We start from the raw sequence: 19,311 nt of genomic DNA, 5'->3' as shown, positions 1-19,311 counted from the left end.
AGTTCCTGCACAGATTAGGTGGCATGTGTCAGAGGCCAAATGGTGTCCGTAGGGGTAATTCCTTTGATACAACTGCACCTTCACTAGAAGGAAGGGCAGCGTGACTCCTGCTAGAAATAAAAAACATCACCTTTTGGTGAGGAATTGAGTGATGAATTTGGTGAGAATTGAAATGGTGCCTCTAGTTCCACAATTCATCTCCAAAACTAGGTGTATGAGACTTGTGAGGGTGGATCTGGCCCCATCCAATCTCTGTTGCTGGTCTCTAACCATCACCCAGATGGCGTGAGTTTTCCTTGGGATGTTCATACTGCTGGAGACACTGGAGGTGGTTGTCAGTGCTCCTCTGGCCTTACTGGCGGCCCCTCGGGGTGTGACCCTCCTGGGCTTCTCTGAAGTTTCTTTGCCAGTGGCACGCAGCTTGTGTAAGGAGTCTAGGCAATGAAGTCTAAACTTATCTGTGTTATTGATACATAAAGGTATCAATATACCTATATCAGTATAGGTGAGACTGTGTTCCTGTAATTCCTACACCTTTCTTGATTCTTGTGGAATGATTTTTCTTTTCCTTTTTGTCCATAGGAAAACCATCCAATCCCGGAGCCAGGTCCCAATGGTGGGTCTACAGATGACTGCTTCTGTCTGCTTTCTTTACTATTCTCTTTCTTTTTTTACTCTCGCTTGTCACTCCATGATATTATAGAGATAAAATAATACTGAGAAAGTATAAATCCAAAAAAGAATGTGTGGCTGAAAGAGATAAAGCTGCATTTCCACTTGAAAAGAAGAGCTGGAGCAGTCACAGATACACCTCTTGTCTGGCTTTTCTTGCTTCCTGTTTCATCAGTTCATGTATTTCACATTAAGTGGCTTTTGGGACACGTCAGATGAGCTTACTGGAGGACTATCTATTAATAGGCCAGGCATATGGGCTGGTAACAAGTTTGATTCACTGACTCTCCAGGGCTGAAATCAACTTAGGGAGAAAGAAAAATCAAACGAACTTGCTCTTTTATTTTTGCTCCAGTAATAGTCACGCCCCTCTTAGATTGTATTACCTTTTGTTGACAGGTGCCTTACCATATTTTAAGCTTTCCTGATTTGTAAATCCTTGCATAAGTTTTGTGTTTTCAGGGGTCTCATGAATCCTAAGGTGTGCCCATGCAGTTCAGGTATATATATTCTAGTAAATATATGTACTAGTATACTATATATATATATATAATGTTTCAGTGCTGGCTTGGCCTTTGTGGGAGGCCTCCCAAGAAGGGAGGTTTTTCTACAAGGGACTTTTCTCCCCTTTCTGCAGAGGTCCTGCTGCGGATGCATTCCGTGGGGATCTGCGGCTCTGATGTTCACTACTGGCAGCACGGTCGAATTGGGGATTTTGTTGTGAAGGATCCTATGGTGCTGGGGCATGAAGCTTCCGGGACTGTGGTCAAAGTGGGCTCAGGGGTGACTCACCTCAAGCCAGGTAATTGGAATCAAAACTGTCTTTTTATTTGTTTTCCTGTGGATCAGTTCTGGAGAATGTGTTGATAACAGGCTGTGCTTTTCTGTTACACTCATTATTCTGGTGTTCTGAGCTGTGAACTGCACGGTGTGACCTTCTCCTTCGAATCGTGTCACTGTGCTGCAATTAATCATGCAGTTTGGCCACTGTAGTTTATGGAATTCTTAGCTATGCTTTATCATGGGGTATTTTGAGCTGGGCTGATCTCAGTTTAATGCAGAGTGGGATGAATGCTGGTAGAAGGTGCCTTTTGAAGAAGCTAGATAAAGCATCAAAAACCACATATGTTGATCTTGCCAGCAACCTGCTGTTAATGTTTCTTTGCTGTGTATGTTTTTGAAGGAACAAATGGCCTCCTGCAGTGGAGAGAGGTCACTGGAGCAACTGTACCAGGCCCCAGGTGTGACCTTTACACTTCAGTGTGCTCATAAATATCTTAGAAAATGGGCTGAGCAGTGAATTGTCAAAGTCTGCTGATGGCAGCAACATAGGCAGGGTGGAGAAGACATGGGAGAGCTAGCAAGAGTTACAGAGAGACCTTAAGGATGCTGGGGCAATAAATTGCAGGTGAAATTCATTGCAGGTAAACAGAAAGTTGTGTCCATGACAGAAGAAATGAAACCAGCTTCATATCTAAAATGGGCTGACCATCACTGCTGAAGAGTGAGACCTTTGACTGTGACACAGTGCATGGTAACGTTGGCACAGTAATGGTGAAAAATGCAAATCCATGTTAGGAAAGGAACAGAGACTCAGAGGACATGATTGCACATCTGAAGCTCTGCATGCAGGTCTCCTGCTTTCCAAAGGGATATAAAAGAAGTGAAAAAGTTTCAGAGGAGGACACGTAGATGATAAGATGTGGAACAGCATCTCTATGACAGATGACTAAGGAACTTGAGCCTAGGAGCTGGAGAGACAACTCAGGGACATCTGATACAGGTCTGAAGGCGCATGGAAGGCAGGGAGAGGGTACCTAAAGTTTCCTACAGCCTCCTAGAGAAACTGATGTGTTACAGTCTAGACAAGTGGTGTGTGCAGTGGGTGGGCAACAGGCTGATGGCACCTGGTGGTGAAGAGCTCCTTCTCCACCTGGGGCCTGTCATCAGTGGGGTCCCTCAGGGATCAATATTGGGCCCAGCGCTGTTCAGTGTCTTCATAAATGATCTGGAAAGTGGGATCAAGTGTACCCACACTGAGTGGGAAGTGGCCACTTTGGCAGAGAGGCACCCTGCAGGGTGACCTGGATGAGCTGGAAGCATGGGCTGTTGAGAACATTGTGGAGTTCAACAAGGACACGTGCCAGGACTTGTGCCTGAGAACACACTCCAGGAGTGTGGCACAGGCTGGGATCTGCCAGGCTGGGAGCAGCTGCAGCAAAGAAAACCAACAGGATGTTGGGGAACATCAACAAAGGCATCACCTTGTTCATAAAGGTGGTGTTGTCCCACTGCTCTCTGCTTGTCAGGACACACCTGGAATAGTGAGGTCAGTTTGGTCCCCACTGCACAAAAAAGACGTGGACAGGCTGGAGAGGGTCCAGTGAAGTGCCACAAAGGTGATCTAAGGCCTGGGATGCTGTGTGAGAAAAGGCTGAGAGAGCTGGGCTTGTTCAGCCTGGAGAAAAGGCAGCTCAGGGGAGACCTTATGACCATGTTCCAGTATTTAAGGATGGTTACAAACACAACAGAAACTCCCTCTTTGCAAAGAGTCCCATGACAAAAATGAGAGGTGATGGGCACAAGTTAATTCTGGAAAGATTCCAGTTGGATATCAGAGCAAAAATTTTCAGAATGAGAGCAATCAGCTATTGTGATAATGTCCCTGGGGAAGTTGTGGATTCCTCAATGTTGGATACTTTTATGATTCAGCTGGCCAGGGTACTGGGCCATCTTGTCTTGATTATGTTTTTGCAAAGAAAGGTTGGACCAGATGATCCTTGAGGTCCCTTCTAACCTGGAATTCCATGATTCTATGGAAGATTGCCTGTTCTCTGATTCCTCTGATACAATAGCAAGGGACACTGGGAGCCAGGTACAGCATTTAACCGAGATGCAGCAGCTTCACCTGCAGGCTGCTGTGGCAAAGGATCCTTAAGGTTTACATGGTGGAAGGAGGAAGAGAAATGTTGAGGGTTACTAAATACAGAGAAGCCACATGCATCTTAGGAGGCCCATAGCTGAATACAGTGAGAGGCTGGGATAACATTCAGATGTGCTTGTCCTGCTCCTCTCACCCTGAGACATTCCCCATTTGCCATTTCAGAGGTGGTGCAGTGAGCTGGATGGCTTTTTACTTCTATCCATCCTCCTGCTTGTCCCTGTTCTGACTGAAAGCCTGTTGGTGGAGAGATTTGCTGAGAGATTTGCCTTTAATTGTCTTCCCCTGCCAAATAAAATGGACTGTCTTGTGTCCCTTGCATACTTGCAAGTTGTACTGCAGTCACACACTTGTGTTGTTTAATCCATCCTGCCTCATGATTGCAGTTATATGATTGCTCTTTGTCCTGCAGCATGAGTCCTTCCAGCAGTCCGGGTTACTCCATCAGACCATGATGGTGTTTCTGTTCCCCAATAAGTTCTTCATGACTCCTGGGTTTGCTTCTGCATCATAAGCTTTGTTCTCAAAGGGGCAGCCCTTTCCAGCTGGCCCCATGGTGGCCAGCAGAGATCCCCTAATTTGTCCCATTATTTCCTCTTCCAATTACTATGGATTCTGAAAAAGCTCTGGTCACCATGTGATTGCCTCGGGCAGGGACTGCCTTTTCATCTGCCAAGGCTGAGTTCAGGGCAGCTGAAGAGAGGTTTGTGTTTGTATGTGTCTGAGCTTCTGAAACACTGGCTCAAGTAACTTGAAGGTCTTGCTGGTGAGGCCACTGTGAAGGAAGTGTTAGGAACTTGCCTGATGTGTGCAGCATGATCTTTCTCAGTTAGCAGATGTCCCTCATGCTGCTTTTGTGCCAAGGGTTAATGCTGTCTTACGTGGTCGGTTGGTGCTACCTATGCACTCACGTTCTTCCTAAGTAACACAGTGTGCTTTCACCCTGGCAGGTGATCGAGTGGCCATCGAGCCTGGTGTCCCAAGAGAAATGGATGAGTTCTGCAAAACTGGCCGCTACAACCTGTCCCCAACCATCTTCTTCTGCGCAACGCCTCCTGATAATGGGAACCTGTGCCGCTACTACAAGCACAGTGCCAGCTACTGCTACAAGTTAGTTGGTGCTCCCTCTGCAGAGAAGTCATACTCCCTGAGAGGGATTAGCTGAAACAATCATCTCTTGGCCCCTTTGAGTATTGCAGTGAGCACTCTTTACTTGCACACAACAGGTTTTATTGCTTTCTGGCCTGTTAATAACATATATAAGGCTTGGATGGCTGCCACTTTGCAAGGGTTTGTCAGGCAGGTGTAGTTTATTCCCTCTGGTGCTAGACGTAAACAAACGTGTTGCATATTTCCTGGGTGTCACCATTGTTTTACACTTTAATTATTTTCCTTTTCATATTTGTTATCTGCTCTTAGTTTCTTTTCTGCTGTCTTTCTATATCCTTGCCTTTTAAGAACAGTGCCTGAAGGTTTTTGAGCTGAGTTAACTTTACTGCTGCTTTTCAGGAAGCACCGCATTGGTTGGTGATGCCTCCCTCCCTCTGTCATTTAGAACAGTCATCCTATCTAGAGCAGAACAGGAAAGAAAGCAATGTCCCTGCTAAAGTGCTTTTTTGTGTGGTGCTGAGTGGCCCCACTAAGCTGCCAGCATTACACATCTGTTTTCTTATCCAGTTCAGCAAACTTGAGTATGTACTTAACTGTGTCAGGATGACACATTTGCTTAAAAGCAAGTCTGCATTTATGTACTGTGGCAAATACACCAGAAACCTGATTAAACCTCTGAAACATTATAACCACAGAAATGCATTTACACAAGGATTTAAAACCAGTCTAGGGTAGTGGCCCCCTGAGGCTGAAGCTTGTTCTTTCTCAGTGTGTGGGGAGCTGGTGCTTCCCTGAGCAGGAGCATCTCTGGTGTCTGCAGAGGAAGTGTTCAGGATCAGTCTGTTGGGAGAAGCACTTGAATGCTTTTCTCATGAAAGTCCTCAGGCAGGAAGCTTCTTTCAGAGCGGATGCTGAGCAGCTGCAGTGGGATGACGTGCTGGGCTGGGCGGACTCACTACTCAACTCGTCCAGACTTGCTGTCACTGCTTTCCTGTGTGTTACTAACATTTTCTGACAACATCACTAGTTTTCGCATGGGAAGCACTGGCGGGTTTGTAGTTGTCTTTTTTCTCCAATTTGAGGAAATACGACTCTGGCTAATTCTTATTTATTTATTTTTTTAAGCTTTGAAATGCAAAGCCTGGTTCTAGTGCTCTCAGTTTCAGGTCAGCAACGCAGGCCTGTCTGATGCATTGCAGATTCCCTGGCATGAAATGCCTCTGCCAGCACAGATTTGCCTAGAGGAGATGATGGCTGAGCTCAGTGGTCTCTCATATATTTAAGCAGATATTATCTGTCCTTCTGCTGATGGACAGACTGTGTTGGATGCTCTGAGTAATATGGGATCATGCTGCAAAGCTGCCATCCCCACTGATGGAGGAGGGCAGACCCACTAGTAGCAAAAGTGATGCCAAACTCTTGAGACAAGTGAGCTCTTGGAGTCAGTCCTTTAATGCCTCCTGGAGATAAGGGACATAGAGCTGTCTTACAAATATCTTCCCACAGCTGTCATTTCCGTTACTTTGGCCTGGCTGAGATCTGACCTTGAGCTTCCCAGGGCTGTCAGAAAGACCTTTCTCAGTGTAAAAACCCATGCTGGGGGCTTTCTGGAGGGCTGAGGTTTATTTCTGTCCACAGTTCAGAAAGTTTTTATCCCCTCTGCTTTTTTCTGTCACTTAATGTGTTATGGTGCTTTTTCTGTCCAAAAGTTGATACCCACTGTACGCACTTTTCCTTGCTGGTAGGAGGGTTTATGCTGGTCCCAGTCCGCTGGTTGAAACAGTTGGTGCTTCAGGGGAGTTTATCCAGGGCATGATGAGAGACCTGGATCTGGCTGCCTTTACTTTACGTGGCATCATCATTGGCAGTAAGATGTTTTCTAAAAGTGTGGAGCTGAATGATTCGACCCAGATAAGGGGTTTGGGAGCTCACTGGTAGGTCCCAGCCATAGGGCAGCCTTCAGGGTAGGCAGCTGTGGGGGTTATTCCAAATGAGTGGCAAAGGAATTTTTGAGTTGAGTCACCACATTCTGGAGATGTGGGGAAGTTTGTGGGTCTCTTGCATTTGGTGCTTGGGCATACTTCACTGGTAACTGGTTTAGGTGCACTTGATACGATAGCAATAGAACAAGAGGTAATGGGTTGAAGCTAAAACAGGGTAAATTCAGGTTAGATATAAGGAAGAAGTTCTTTACTGTGAGGGTGGTGCGGCACTGGCACAGGCTGTCCAAAGAAGTGGTGAATGCTTTATCCCTGGCAGTGTTCAAGGCCAGGTCAGACAGAGCCTTGGGCAACATGGTAGTGTGAGGTGTCCCTGCCCATGGCAGAGGGTTGGAACTGAATGATGTTAAGGTCCTTTCAAACCCAAACCATTCTATTACTCTTTGCTGCTTCAGAGGAGGGAAAAAGGCAATATAACTTCTTTGAAAGCATTCCAGCCCTGCATTTCTCAGACCAGGCATAAGAAAGTATTTTGGCACCATGATTTAGAGCAGTGTTTGGTCTTTGAGTTCTGTGGCTTTTGTCATCACCCTCATAAACCTCTTCAGTGACTGTTGCTTGTGTCTGATTCTTGCAGGCTCCCAGATAATGTCACCTTTGAAGAAGGAGCCCTTATCGAGCCCCTTTCAGTGGGAATTCATGCCTGCAAAAGAGCGGGAGTCACTCTGGGAAGCAAAGTCTTCGTGTCTGGCTCTGGTACAGTGAATGTATTCAGATCTGGGGTTCTCTGCCTGTCATGGTATGGAAGGCAGCAGCCAGGCTGCAAGATGTGCTTCTGGGCTCTGCTGTAGGTGTCCCTCGTGGCAGAGTTACAGGAATGCTGAGGGGACCATAAGTCTGTCTTACCCATGCTGAGCTGCAGTGCTGCATTTGAGCAGTCCAAATGCAAAAGGCAGTATCTGGGTGTGCTGAGCCTACCAGCCTGAGGGAGCAGAGGAGCGAGTGGTGGTTTTCCTTGCAGAGTCCCTTGTGTAGCAATAGCTGCTCTCTCAGCAGCTGGTGTCAGTACCCTGGCATCATGGTGATCCTGTGATCCAGGTGAACAGCTCTGAAAGACAGTCAAAGCCTCCCTTAGCCTAGGAACATGCTGAGCTCTGGGCAGCTTCAGAGCCTGTGGCTGGGGCTGTCTGGCAGTTGTATATATTCTCTTTTCTCCCCTTTGTACCCAGGACCAATTGGCCTTGTAAATGTGCTTGTTGCTAAGATGATGGGTGCAGCAGCTGTGGTAATTACAGGTAAGTCCTTTTAACCCTTAAGAGTGTGCCTGTTTCCCACGGTACAATGCTGACTAGTTCCAAGTTATTCCTTCAAGGTAACTGCTAGGGAAGGCAGCCCAAGCACAGTGGAAAGTCTGTTCATGAATGGAGTAGTAGCTGTGCCTGTTTGGAGGACATCCTAATAAACACGTCATTCCCCAGGACAAGTCTTTGATCTCTTGCACTAACTGGGATCCATAAGAAGGTGCAGGTTGCAGCTGGTGCTTCTCTGCTAGGTTAGCTGGCCGGTGTAGTAACTTCTGCTTCCTAGCACAGACAGGTTGTGCTGGTGGAGTAGCAACAGTACTTCCAGGAGAGTAAACCAGAGGAAAATGAGTTGTCCTTGAGTCAAGTCTAGAGACCTTTTTCAAACTCTGAGCAGGTCTTTTGGGAAGAGGCAGTGTGTATTGTGTGTATGGCAAAGCAGAGTTACAGAAGCTGTGCTTGCTCCCGGTGCCTCTGATCACTAACTGGTTTGGTTTGTTTGTTCTTTTTTTCCCATTTTGAGCTTTTCTGACCTCAACTTTGTGTTTTGCTTTAGATCATACGTTTAAGTCTTCAGGATTGGGTTTTGTCTTCCTTGTGGTGCTTATAGACATTAATTATATCTGCGTCTAGTCTTCACATAGGCATGCAGGCTAGACAACACACTTGAGACCCTGTTTGGAGCTATTCTTGGAGGTTTGCTCTGAGCAGGTTTTTTCTCTTGTAAAGATAGTTGATAACATGGACACAGTGATTGCACAGTCCTTTCTGTGTGCAACCACATTGTGCCTCTCCAGTCCTCCTTTGCTGCTCTTCTTTCTGCTGTCCTGCTGAAGGGTTCATTTTCCTCTGATTATCCTTAATGACTGAAATGGCTTTTTCAGGGTTCCTGCATTTCAGGAATGGGCCTTCCCTAAATAAGTGTCTCCTGGAGATTTCTAGTCCAGCTGCTGCTTGAGCCATGTTTTTGTCTGGCTGCATCCAAAAAACCTGTGAGGATGGAGATCACCTTTCTGGATGCCTGCTCCAGGATTGTACCACCTCTTAACGAAGAAGCTTTTTCTGGGATCCACTCACAAACTGTCATTCTCACGTGCTCCAACAACTGAAATGAGTCCTCATCATCTTTGCAGCTGCCCTTCTGGTTGTTGCAGGCAGCTGTTTGATCCCCCCTTCTCTTTGCCATGCTAACGCAGCCCAGCTGCTTCCATCTCCTCAAAAGTTCAGGCTCTTCTGCATAGGTTGCGCAGAAGAAAGGAGAGAGGGAGTAACCTCAGGAAGTTCCCTGGTTGAAATTTCCACCTGGGTTTTGAACAGGCCCTGGAAGTGGTGTTTCCAGCTCCTGCTGCTAATCTTGGATCTTTCTGAGTGCTGATGGCTGGGAGGAGCAGTTACAGATATTGACTAGACAGTGAGCACAGGTTGCCGCAGCATTCTGGGGCCAAAGCCCCAGCCTGAACCTTACAAAAGGCTGTTACTCCACCTCCCACACTTAGGGCCAGGAGTGTTTTTGCCCTCTCAATTACTGTGTTCAGCTTCAGTTGAGAGACAAAATTCATGTCCCACCTTCTTGCCTTTGCATAAGCATCCTTCAGGAGTAGCTCATGTGAAAACCTAAGGCAGATCATTGCCTTCTCCTCCCTAAATCCTCTTGCTGCCAAGTCCAGGGCACTTTTGGCTCTGCTGGCCCAACCCTGCAGGTGTGTGCTTGGTGGACATGATCAGTCCAGATTTTGTAAAGTGTTTGAGGATGTTGGTTGCTATAGCAGGAAAAGCACCTCTGCCTCTTGAGTCATGTGTAAGAAACCTTGCTGTCAAGCTAAACTGATGGGTGATCCGGTCTTTGGGTGGGGAAGTGCTTGGTGAGCTAGCAGGGACTGGTGAGGCTGAAGTAGCTGGTCCAGCCTGCCCACCCATCTCCAGTCCTGTCTGGGTGCATTCTCCCCTGTAACACTGGGGCTGCTGTTGCCCCTGCCTGTAGACTGCTCCTGGGGACCTTTGGCAAGCAAGTGTATATAGTATGTGCCATAGGGCTCCAGGGGGCCATAGGAAGTTCTGGATGCCTGCTTTGTACGGTCAGCAAGCTTGGCTACATGGAATTAATCCCTTCATATCTTTACGCCTTGGTCTAGGTAATGATCCTGACTTGTAGAATTCTCCCACCTTAGAAGTGATTGGTTGAGATGCTCAGAGGCAGTCCCTAGTCAGATCTTTGTTTGTGACGTGAGCTGAGGAATGGGTTTAGTTTGGTTTGTTGCTGCTGGGGATTTTGCTGCCCTTCTCAAGGAACTCCTATTTCATCAGCTTTAGGAGCCAACACCTATGAGGTGAGGCGACTGTCTGCCCACAGAGGCTCTCTTGTTCTCTGCTGTACTTTGATTCTTTGAATTCATCACCCAGAGCTTTTATGGCATGTTGGTCTGTGAGCAGATTTGTCTTTGCAGCGCTTTGAGCAGCACTTCAGGCTTCAGATGTTTGTGTGTGTTGTGACAAACCACACACAAATAGAGAAATATCTAGAAGAGCTTTTTTGTGACATGGGAGAAGTGACCTCCTGTAGCTTCTGCAGTGAGTGTCTGTAGCACACCTGGAGTCAATGAATTTTGGACAGTTGCATCTCCCAAGGGGTTACGTCCCTTCCCTGGGACTCCCTTAGACTCTCTTACACCAGGTGGCATTGTAGATAGAGACTAATACTCAGCCCTACCCTTCCAAAGGCACATGTGTGTCAAAGCTTGCCTTTCCTCCCAGAAAGCAGCTTTCCTGATAAAAGCTATTACTGCTTTGATAACCTTTGCTCTTCTCCCTGAGGTGCTTTATTCCTGGCGGTCTAGTGTTCTGCCTTCTGGGGGAGGGGGAGGCTGATGTATTTAATGGACTGCAGCTGGGTGCAAAAGATTGGTTTGTTTCATGGGTCCTCATCTACTCTTCCCTAAGGTCTATGGCTTTCTCCACCCTGCTGTTGAGTGTGATTGATCTTTAAGGGCAACCTTCTCCTGTCCTTCTTGCCTTGCTGTGTACATTGCTGTTGCTTTGGAAAGCTGCTTTTCTCCTTAGAGGCATGTAAAAGAGCAGTCTTATCCCCCAGCAAGTGAAGTGACACTGGGTATTCATACGGAGGTGTTGGGCTATTTTGACTTACTCTGTCACTAAAGGTACAATTAGCAATTCCTGCTTAAGTGAAACTTCCCCTTGTGCTATCTAAATCTGAAGTCCTGGATGCTGGTGCCCTCAGACCCCATGGAGTCAAAGTCAGGGAAGATGAATAACTGATCAGAGTTCAACTCCTTTGTGAAGGAAGATCAGCTCAAAAAGTGAGAGAGTGTCAGGATATTTTCCTGTTAAGTTGATTTAAGAACATCACAAGAAGCTTAGGTGTAATTTGATAACTCCATGGGAGCAGAGATACAAGAACAAGGTGCTCTTATCCTGTCAGCCAAAACTTTCATTAGCTCCTGGAGCTGGGAGGTGAAAGCAGATTTCTGCCTAGAGGCAAGATGCAACACTTTAATTGTGTAAGTGATCAGTTTCCCAAGAGCTCTGTGGGGTTCAGCCACAGTAAGGTTTAAAATATGAACAATTTAGTCCTTCTCAAGACTCACAAGTGTCCGCAGCTCTAAACAATGCAGTAACCTCATCTGATAACCTGCACATATGTCAGCTTCAGTAGATGCTCAGTGGTGATTCAATTAGGCCAGGTGTACCAAGGTGTTAGCACAGGTCAGATGGTTTTGCTGTGTCCTGTGTCTCTCTCTGATGTGAGGACTTCCTTCGCAAGCAGATAATAAACCAGAGGCCAACTATAGGAAATTTGGGGAATGGGGGGTCGTTGCCTGAGAGTGACTTTTGTAACCACTTTGAAATGCACTGGCTGGCCCTATTGCAGGACAGTGCCTCTGGATGTGTTTCTGCTAAAGAGGTATTATAAAATATATTAGTGATGGGGCAGATACTCTGAGTGGCTGAATCCAGCTGTGACTGCTGCAAGCTTGTGTTTTGAGACCAAACTTCATGGGGAGTTTGGTCCATTGCTGGGAGCACTGATGAGCCCCCATGGTCTCCTTGCCGAACACTGAGATTTGGGTGGCACCAGCAATGCCAGGCAGGAGTGTTTCTTAGTACTTCAGGTGCTTCAGAAATGCCCATGTCCATGCTCATGTTGCATGGAGGATCTTCAGCAGCAAGAGCAGAAAGTCTCTAGCTTGGGTAGCAGAGGATCAAGCATGACTGTACACATGGCCTGAGGCCATGTTCAGTTTGGGAGGGACAGACTTGACTGACGCATCCTGCAGCTGCAGGAACAGAAGCCTGTGTTGAGGGTTCCAGAGTGATGCTGCCCTTACTTTCCAGCCTTGTCTATTTCTCTTTCGTCTGCATTTTATTACCATTTGTTATCCCTTCTTGAAACTCCCTCCACAGGTCCCTGGGTGCTCATGTTGGTGGCTGTGTCCACACCCAGCATCCCAAGCCCTCGTGCTGCAGGTGGGGCATATCCTTTGCCTGCCCTGGCGGCTAAGTAACATCAGGTTCGTGTTGTGATGGGCAGGGTAGGTCCTGGGGCCTGGCTTCCTTCCAGAACTGGGGCTCAGTAAGTGGCTCATGTCAGAGCAGCAGCCTTGTCCTTCTTCTCTTTTCCCTTGATATTTTCATGCCATGCCCATCTCTGACTTCTCTGAAGACTGTGCCCTAGTGAGAAGGGCATTTTCCTGTTTGTGGTGGGTGGGTGCACTGTGTGCCCTGGAGAGGAGGATGCCCCTGGTAACGGCATTATTTTCTGAGTCTTCAAGCCTCTAGGCCTCTGGCAGGAGGCATTGCTCATCCCTCAGTTTTGGGTCTAGGAGATTTTTGGTGTTACAGCTTAGTTTCCACCGTTGATCCAGATGTTTTTTTCCAGTGCCAGCACACAGACTCCTCCAGAGCACTGCTTCAGTGCAAGACAGAGAGGTTGTTTCTGCATAGGAAATGCCATTCTCCTCTGCTCTCCACCTGCTTCTCTCCAGAGATGTCCTGGTAACCAGACTGGGTGGGTTCCTTCCAGGGGATGTGAAAGAGAAGACGCAGTGTGGCTGCCAAACAGGGCAGCTCACTCCATTTTACAAACCATTTTGTGGATAGCCAAAGACAATGACAGTGCTGTTGAGACGCCCCTGGACAGAGTACCAGAGTATAGCCGTGCCCTTGCAGAAGTTTAGCATCAGCAGCTTTGTTGCTCTGTGTTAGTGAGGTGTCTGAGGTCCACTGTATTACCAGATCCACTCCCTTTTTTCACAGGCTTGCCTGCTCACTCATCTGTGACACAAACTAGTGGAGAGATGCTCAGCAGCCTCCAGTGCTGTTAGAAGGAGGGTGAAGGGATATGAGAGGTTTGTAACATCAGAGACGCACTTAGTGTTAGTAACTAATGCATTCTGCAGTTCTCTCAGCTGAAAGCATCTGCAGGTGGTTCATTGAGGAAGCTCACAGAGAGCTCCTGATCTGCTTTCATCCAGCACCATTGGAAGTGAAATAGCCGCATTCATGATCCTCTGAGCCTGATGTCTCCTGTCAGAAAGGCAGTCAGTGTTACCTCCTGTGCTCTCCTGTCAGTGCTGTGCTGTCTATAAACAGGTGATTCTGGGCCATCAGGGAGGAAGGTCAGAGCAACCTTGCGTCTGCCTAGAGCTGTTTGAGAGGTATCCTTGAGGGTGTGAGCAGCCGCGAATGATCTTGAAAGCCAGGGAACTAAAATGCAGAAGTGAGTGGTGTTTTTTTTTCCTCACTGGAAGCTCTCCCTGGGTTAACTCGCTGAGTGTGTGTGTAACGTGGTTTTGTACAGTCCGTTTTCACCAGTGGGTGAAGGTCCTGTGTGAATTAGTGGACCTGCTTCATTAAAGAGTCATTGCCAAAGAGACACTGGGCAGTGCAGTCTTAGACAGCTGCAGCTTTGGTAAGACATCCACACTGTTCAGGCAGGGTAAGTGTAGCTCAGCACTGCCCTGTCTGTCCTGACCTCCTGCTGCTTTTTGCTTTTGCCTCCACTGAGGTTCCTCTTCTCTGCAGCGTCAGGACAGCAACACAGCAGTGCTTGGCTATGGCTGTTCCTGCTGTGATTCCTGCTTGTGGCATCAGTGTGCGTGCCCTTTGGAGTTAAGCTTGTCTTCTAGTTTGTCTTGGCACACTGTCAGTATTCCAAAGAGAAATTGGGAATTCTAAAACTGATTGTTTTAGAAAACACCCCTCAAGTCTAGTGGTGGCAGCTGTTCCTTCACTCAGACATTGCATGGTGTGGATTTAATCTGTGAGTTTATACTTCAGCCTCTTTGGAGTGTACCCTCTTCTTCAGCTGGGAAGTCTCTGGCCATCTCCTGTGTCTTTAAATTGTCCTCATTGCTTATCCTTCTCTGGGCAGGTCTCCTCCCTGCCTCCTCACCAAAGGCTGTGTGAATCTGAGGGAAGGAACATAAACCCTTTCCTCTCCTGGTTGTGTGCTGGCCTGTGAATCATGCTCAGACCCCATACATCTGTGCTTCCATCAGGGCTCCTTGATGGTGGCCTACCTGCATCAAGGTTGGGAAGCCCTTTGGTCTTGGTCATCTACATACATTCTTGAGAAGGTACAAGTGGGCTGCAATTTTCTGCTTTGTTCTACCCCTGGCAAATGCTGTATTCTGAGAGAGTTGGCAGCTGGTCACCCAATAAGGTGGTTCTGTTGAAACGTCAGATGGGGTAAAGAAAGCAGATCCCCTTTGGCTTCACATCGTGCTCCAGTTCTTGAGTTGTTTTGTCTTTCCCCAGATTTATCTGCCTCTCGCCTGCAAAAAGCCAAGGAGATGGGGGCAGATTTCACCATTCAGGTGAAGAATGAGACCCCACAGGAGGTGGCCTCCAAAGTGGAAAGTCTGCTTGGCTGCATGCCCGAGATAACTATAGAGTGCACAGGAGTGCAGGCCTGCATCCAGGCTGGCATTTATGTGAGTACCACTTGTCCCCAAGGCAGAACAGTAATGGAACTGGCTTTTCTTTTTCTGGGGTGCCACAGTGAATGACAATTACCTCACTCCCATAGTGCTTAATTAAAGTGGGCTTGATGTGGGCAGAGAAGGTACTTGTCAGACAACAAACTGAGAGAGATGAATAAAGAGTTAACATCTTTGCAGGCAGCACAGGGATAAATGTCTGGTTTGTTGCTCAGGTGCTTAACCACTTACAAAAGACACTGCAGTAAGACCCCAAACCCCAAGTATGGCTACACAGCAGTGTCAGGGAGCTGGTACAAGTAGGACAGCATCTGCTGTTAAGAAGAAGATATGTCCAAATAAAGGCAATAAGACAATTCCAGCAGGTCAAGCAGTTAAGGGGGGAATTTTGCTGTTCTGAACTGCCTAATGGGAGAGTGTGGCAAAGGTAGTGCAGAGGAGTTTCACAGTGAAAGGACAGGAGACAAGCTGCAAAAAGAGAAAATCCAGTGGAACATCAGGCTTTTAGTTTTGAATCCCTCCCATTGAATTCCAGAAGTACTTTTCACACTCCTAAATGCCAGTAGTTTTTCAGAATGAGATTTAGATACCAAAATCCTTCTGAGGTTTTTAAAAGATTGCTGTTTAAGATGTGCTGTGTGTTTCATGTTTATGGGCTCCTGACAGCATCCTGCCTTCCCCCTGCTTCTCTGCCATGCCCCAGGCAGTCCATTACAGCCACAAAGTGGGGGGTTATTTATTCAGGGTGTTCTGCAAAATATAACACACTTGTTTGTTCTCCAGGCCACTCGTTCTGGTGGGACCTTGGTGCTGGTGGGACTGGGGCCTGAGATGGTCACTGTGCCCATTGTGAACGCCGCTGTGCGGGAGGTGGATATCCGGGGGATATTCCGCTATTGTAACACGTGAGTCTCATGCAGGGTGGGCTCATGTGTCTCCACGTCTGTCCTTAAGAAATTCTTGCTTTACACAAGCAGGGAGGATGTGGAAAAGGCTGGTTTTCCTTACACGTGGTTGAACCTCATGTCACTCTGAAAGGTCAGTGCAGCAATGCAGTGTGACCGATGTGTCCTGCATTTTATGCCTTGGTTCCTGGATGAGCTCTTCACTGCAAACTTTTCCACAGAAAAGCAGCCCAGCTGGGTTGTCCTACTGGCCCATTTCATGTAGCATTTGATGCAAAGGAAGGAAGAGACCAGGCTGGACGGGCCCTTGAGCAACCTGGCCTAGTGAAATTTCCCTGCCTGGCAGGGATATTGGTACTAGCTGATCCTTAAGGTCCCTTCCAACCCAGATCTTTCTTTCATTATTTATTGGATTTGTGCCTTTAACTCTTACATCCTGTAGAAAGGGAAGTTCGGGTGCTGAGGGTGTTTTGGAAGGGACCAGCTTATCCATGAGAGCGCTGGCTTGCGGCATGGCAGGGAAGAAGCCACAGAGTTTAGGTGGTTCAACACTTTGTACTGGGAGATCTCTTCAGCAGCAGCCTGGCCTGGCCTGGACCCACCTGGAGCTGCCTCCTGGCATCCACCTTCCTAAATGTTATATTGTGCATTTTGAGGCAGAGAGTGTGGGGAATCTTTTTTCTGGGCAGGGTCAAAATCCCAAGTGCTGCATCCTATGCCAGGTGATGCCCAGCTCTGCTCTCCTCACTGATTATGGGAGGAAATCACATCATCAGTCTTACTGGAGATCAGTGAATATCGGGATGAGCAAGAGCCTTGTTTGGGTTTCATCATTTTGCTGGAGCTGAAGATACATCTGCAGCCAGTCTGAAGGTGTCTGTGCTCTCTACAGAAAACTGAACTGCAGAGCTCGTGCACAGACATGAGGTCTTTGAGTATACCCTAAGGGCAGAAGTTCAGCTATCCTCTCTTATTGTATTTCTTGGGCAGGGCTTAAGATCCAGCACTACATGTTTGCAGCCTGGTTTCTGCTCTGTTCAGAGCTGTCATTTCTTGTGGAGCAAGAATCTTTGCTTAGTCTGTAGAGGTTGTTCTCCAGGAAAGGTTTATGGGATGTAGTCCACCTCCTCCTTAAAATGAGAAATGTCTTTAAGTGTAGGGAGTTTAGAAATCAAGTGAGCTGCTGCATCCCTTTGTATCTCCACCACTCTCATTTGGCCCATTCTCATGGAGCAGCAAGGCAATCAAATTGAGTGCATCTCTGCCAGAGAAGAGGTTGGAAGCTGACTGAGGCTTTTCTTCTCCCTGTACCAAGTCACTGAGTTTGAACTCCACAGTGATCAGTCTGCAAGCAGCAAGGCCAAGTGAGGGGAGTTGGCTTGTCCCGTCTCCCATGCCTGGTGCTTGAGGTTCCCCCTCTGGAAGATTGTTTCAGGAAAAGCTCCCCTTGGTTTCTGAGCTAAGGAAATGACTAATGAAACCAAGCTCCTCCATGCCTTTTATGTGGGGCTTCAAAGTGGTAACTGTTCTCATTCTCTGCTCTCCATCTTCCTTGCAGGTGGCCTGTGGCAATTGCGCTGCTCGCATCCAAGCGGATCAATGTCAAGCCCTTAGTTACGCACCGCTTCCCCCTGGAAAAGGCTCTTGAGGCATTTGAGACCACCAAGAGGGGGGAAGGGGTCAAAGTCATGCTGAAGTGTGACCCCAGTGACCACAACCCCTGAGATGCTGCTGTGCCTGGCCCTTTCCCTGTATCACCGCCTGCCTGAGATGCGCTGATGAGGCCATGGAAGGCTGATGTATGGCTGTTGCATGGTTACACAGTCACCTTACGCAGGTGCTTCTTTGTAATAGAGCTACAAAATCAAATGATAATGAGGGTGAATGGCACTGAGGGCTTCACTGTTAGAGTATTAACAGGTAACTACACATAGAGAACCAGTAGGGAATAGTCTGAATCAAAACACTGCTGTTTGGTTAGAGATGATGGTTCACATGGTTGGCTCTTCAGCAGCCCCCCCACACAGAAGAGCCTGGATATCTCTGCATGGCCACAAGGTTTGTCCGTGCATGCACAATGGGGGAGAATGTCACCAGCCACATGGGTGAAGTAAGGACAGAGGTGCTGGTTCTTCACCTTCCTACCCTAGCACTGCCCTAGGGCTGTCCTTGCCACAGCTCTTCCTGCTTGGCAATCACAGGGTGCATGAATACTCCACCTTCCATTACACCTTTCCTGGGGGATGCTCAGGGGCTGTAACAGCCTGTGGAACAAAGGCTGGCCAGCCCCCCCTCTATGGGAAGCATCTGTGCATTCAGGTCAATCTCTCCATGCTCTTTGCAAATAGCAAACTGCAGGCCCAAAGCTCAGAGCCTGGGGCTGTTTTGAAGAAGCCAGCCTGGAGGCCAGCTGTGACCATACCTGCAATGTCATCCCCCCAGCAGAGCTCCCTGTGGGGCAGAAGGACCACCTCAGGGTAGGGAAACTGCCCTGTCTGTAGCTGGGACCGCAGAGCAGCCTGTGCTTACATGGGTCCCAAGGGGCACAGCTGGCTTTTAGTGTGGAGGGGAGCACAAGTGAGAAGTAAGGGGGCAACATCACTCAAAGGTTTTACCACTGTGAATGCATGGTGATGGTAACTTCTCGGGGATATCTGGCCTTCCTGCTGAGTTTGTGAGCCATGCACGAGGTACTGCCGAGGTAGCAGGTTGCAGATAACAGAAATCTAATCTTTGATTACATTGCATTAATTTTAGTACTGAGAGATCAGTCCCTTCATTGGGCCGGTACTGAACTTTCCTCAATAAATGTGTCTTGTGTTCATTAGAGCCTCGGGTCGGAGGTTTGAAGGGGTCTGTGATTTTGAACCCTGGGGATTGTGCAGACTCCTGGGCTGTTGCTCTGCTGGGTCTCACAGGGCTGCAGGTGAGTTCAGTGCTGGCAGGACCAAGAAACCTTCAACAACCACTTATAAATCAAAGCTCATACTTCTTGTGGCTAAGTTAATCTTGGCAGAAGTAAAAGCCTGCAAATCCACGCTGTATTTTAAGGGGCTAAGCCATAGCTCAGGGAAACTGCCCATAGCCAGAAGGGGAAGTGGTCAGAGTAAGCTGGTTTATTAATGTGACAGCCTGAGTGGGTAAAACCTACCCGTGAGCCTGGCCCTGCAGTCAGGTGTGGGAGCAGAACCCATTCAAGAGCTGCTGAAATGCACCTTGCTGCAGGGTGGCTGTAGAAGGGAAGCTGCCCAGTGCGTAGCAGTGGGAGTGAGCCTGTGCCTCTTGGGCAGTCCCACTGACATGGCTGGGGGAGCACTGCCCACCGCAAGACCCTGTTATTGCTGGGAGATTGAGACCTCTTCCCTGTGGTCTTTGGGAACTGTTTAATATCCCAAGGGCTGGAGCCTTGACTATAATTTGCTCCCATGCCAGGCCTTGGGAGCATTGCTGGGAGTGATGGGTCTGGTAGGACACAGCTTGTGGAGT

The 19,311-nt window shown here is 47.9% G+C and overlaps 1 protein-coding gene across 2 annotated transcripts in view; it reads left to right on the top strand.

The window, feature by feature from the left end:
* The window catches only part of SORD (sorbitol dehydrogenase), a 72,198-nt gene extending 53,544 nt beyond the window's left edge, over positions 1-18,654 (top strand). Inside the window, exons 3-10 of one of the 2 annotated variants that reach the window (XM_061349859.1) lie at positions 583-616; positions 1,310-1,474; positions 4,564-4,723; positions 7,301-7,419; positions 7,893-7,958; positions 14,739-14,914; positions 15,704-15,825; positions 17,384-18,654. In XM_061349859.1, the coding sequence (XP_061205843.1) occupies positions 583-616; positions 1,310-1,474; positions 4,564-4,723; positions 7,301-7,419; positions 7,893-7,958; positions 14,739-14,914; positions 15,704-15,825; positions 17,384-17,549 (1,008 nt within the window). In that variant the 3' untranslated portion in view covers positions 17,550-18,654. The remainder of the gene's footprint in view (positions 1-582; positions 617-1,309; positions 1,475-4,563; positions 4,724-7,300; positions 7,420-7,892; positions 7,959-14,738; positions 14,915-15,703; positions 15,826-17,383) is intronic. The other variant, XM_061349861.1, reaches the window with a different exon arrangement.
* Positions 18,655-19,311: the final 657 nt, after the last annotated feature.

The sequence above is a fragment of the Neopsephotus bourkii genome, unplaced genomic scaffold (assembly GCF_033783945.1).
Source record: "Neopsephotus bourkii isolate Nb327-2 ecotype Australia unplaced genomic scaffold, CSIRO-AGI_Nbou_v1 NB_463, whole genome shotgun sequence".
NCBI lineage: Eukaryota > Metazoa > Chordata > Aves > Psittaciformes > Psittacidae > Neopsephotus > Neopsephotus bourkii.
This window is presented reverse-complemented; position numbering and strand designations above follow the sequence as displayed.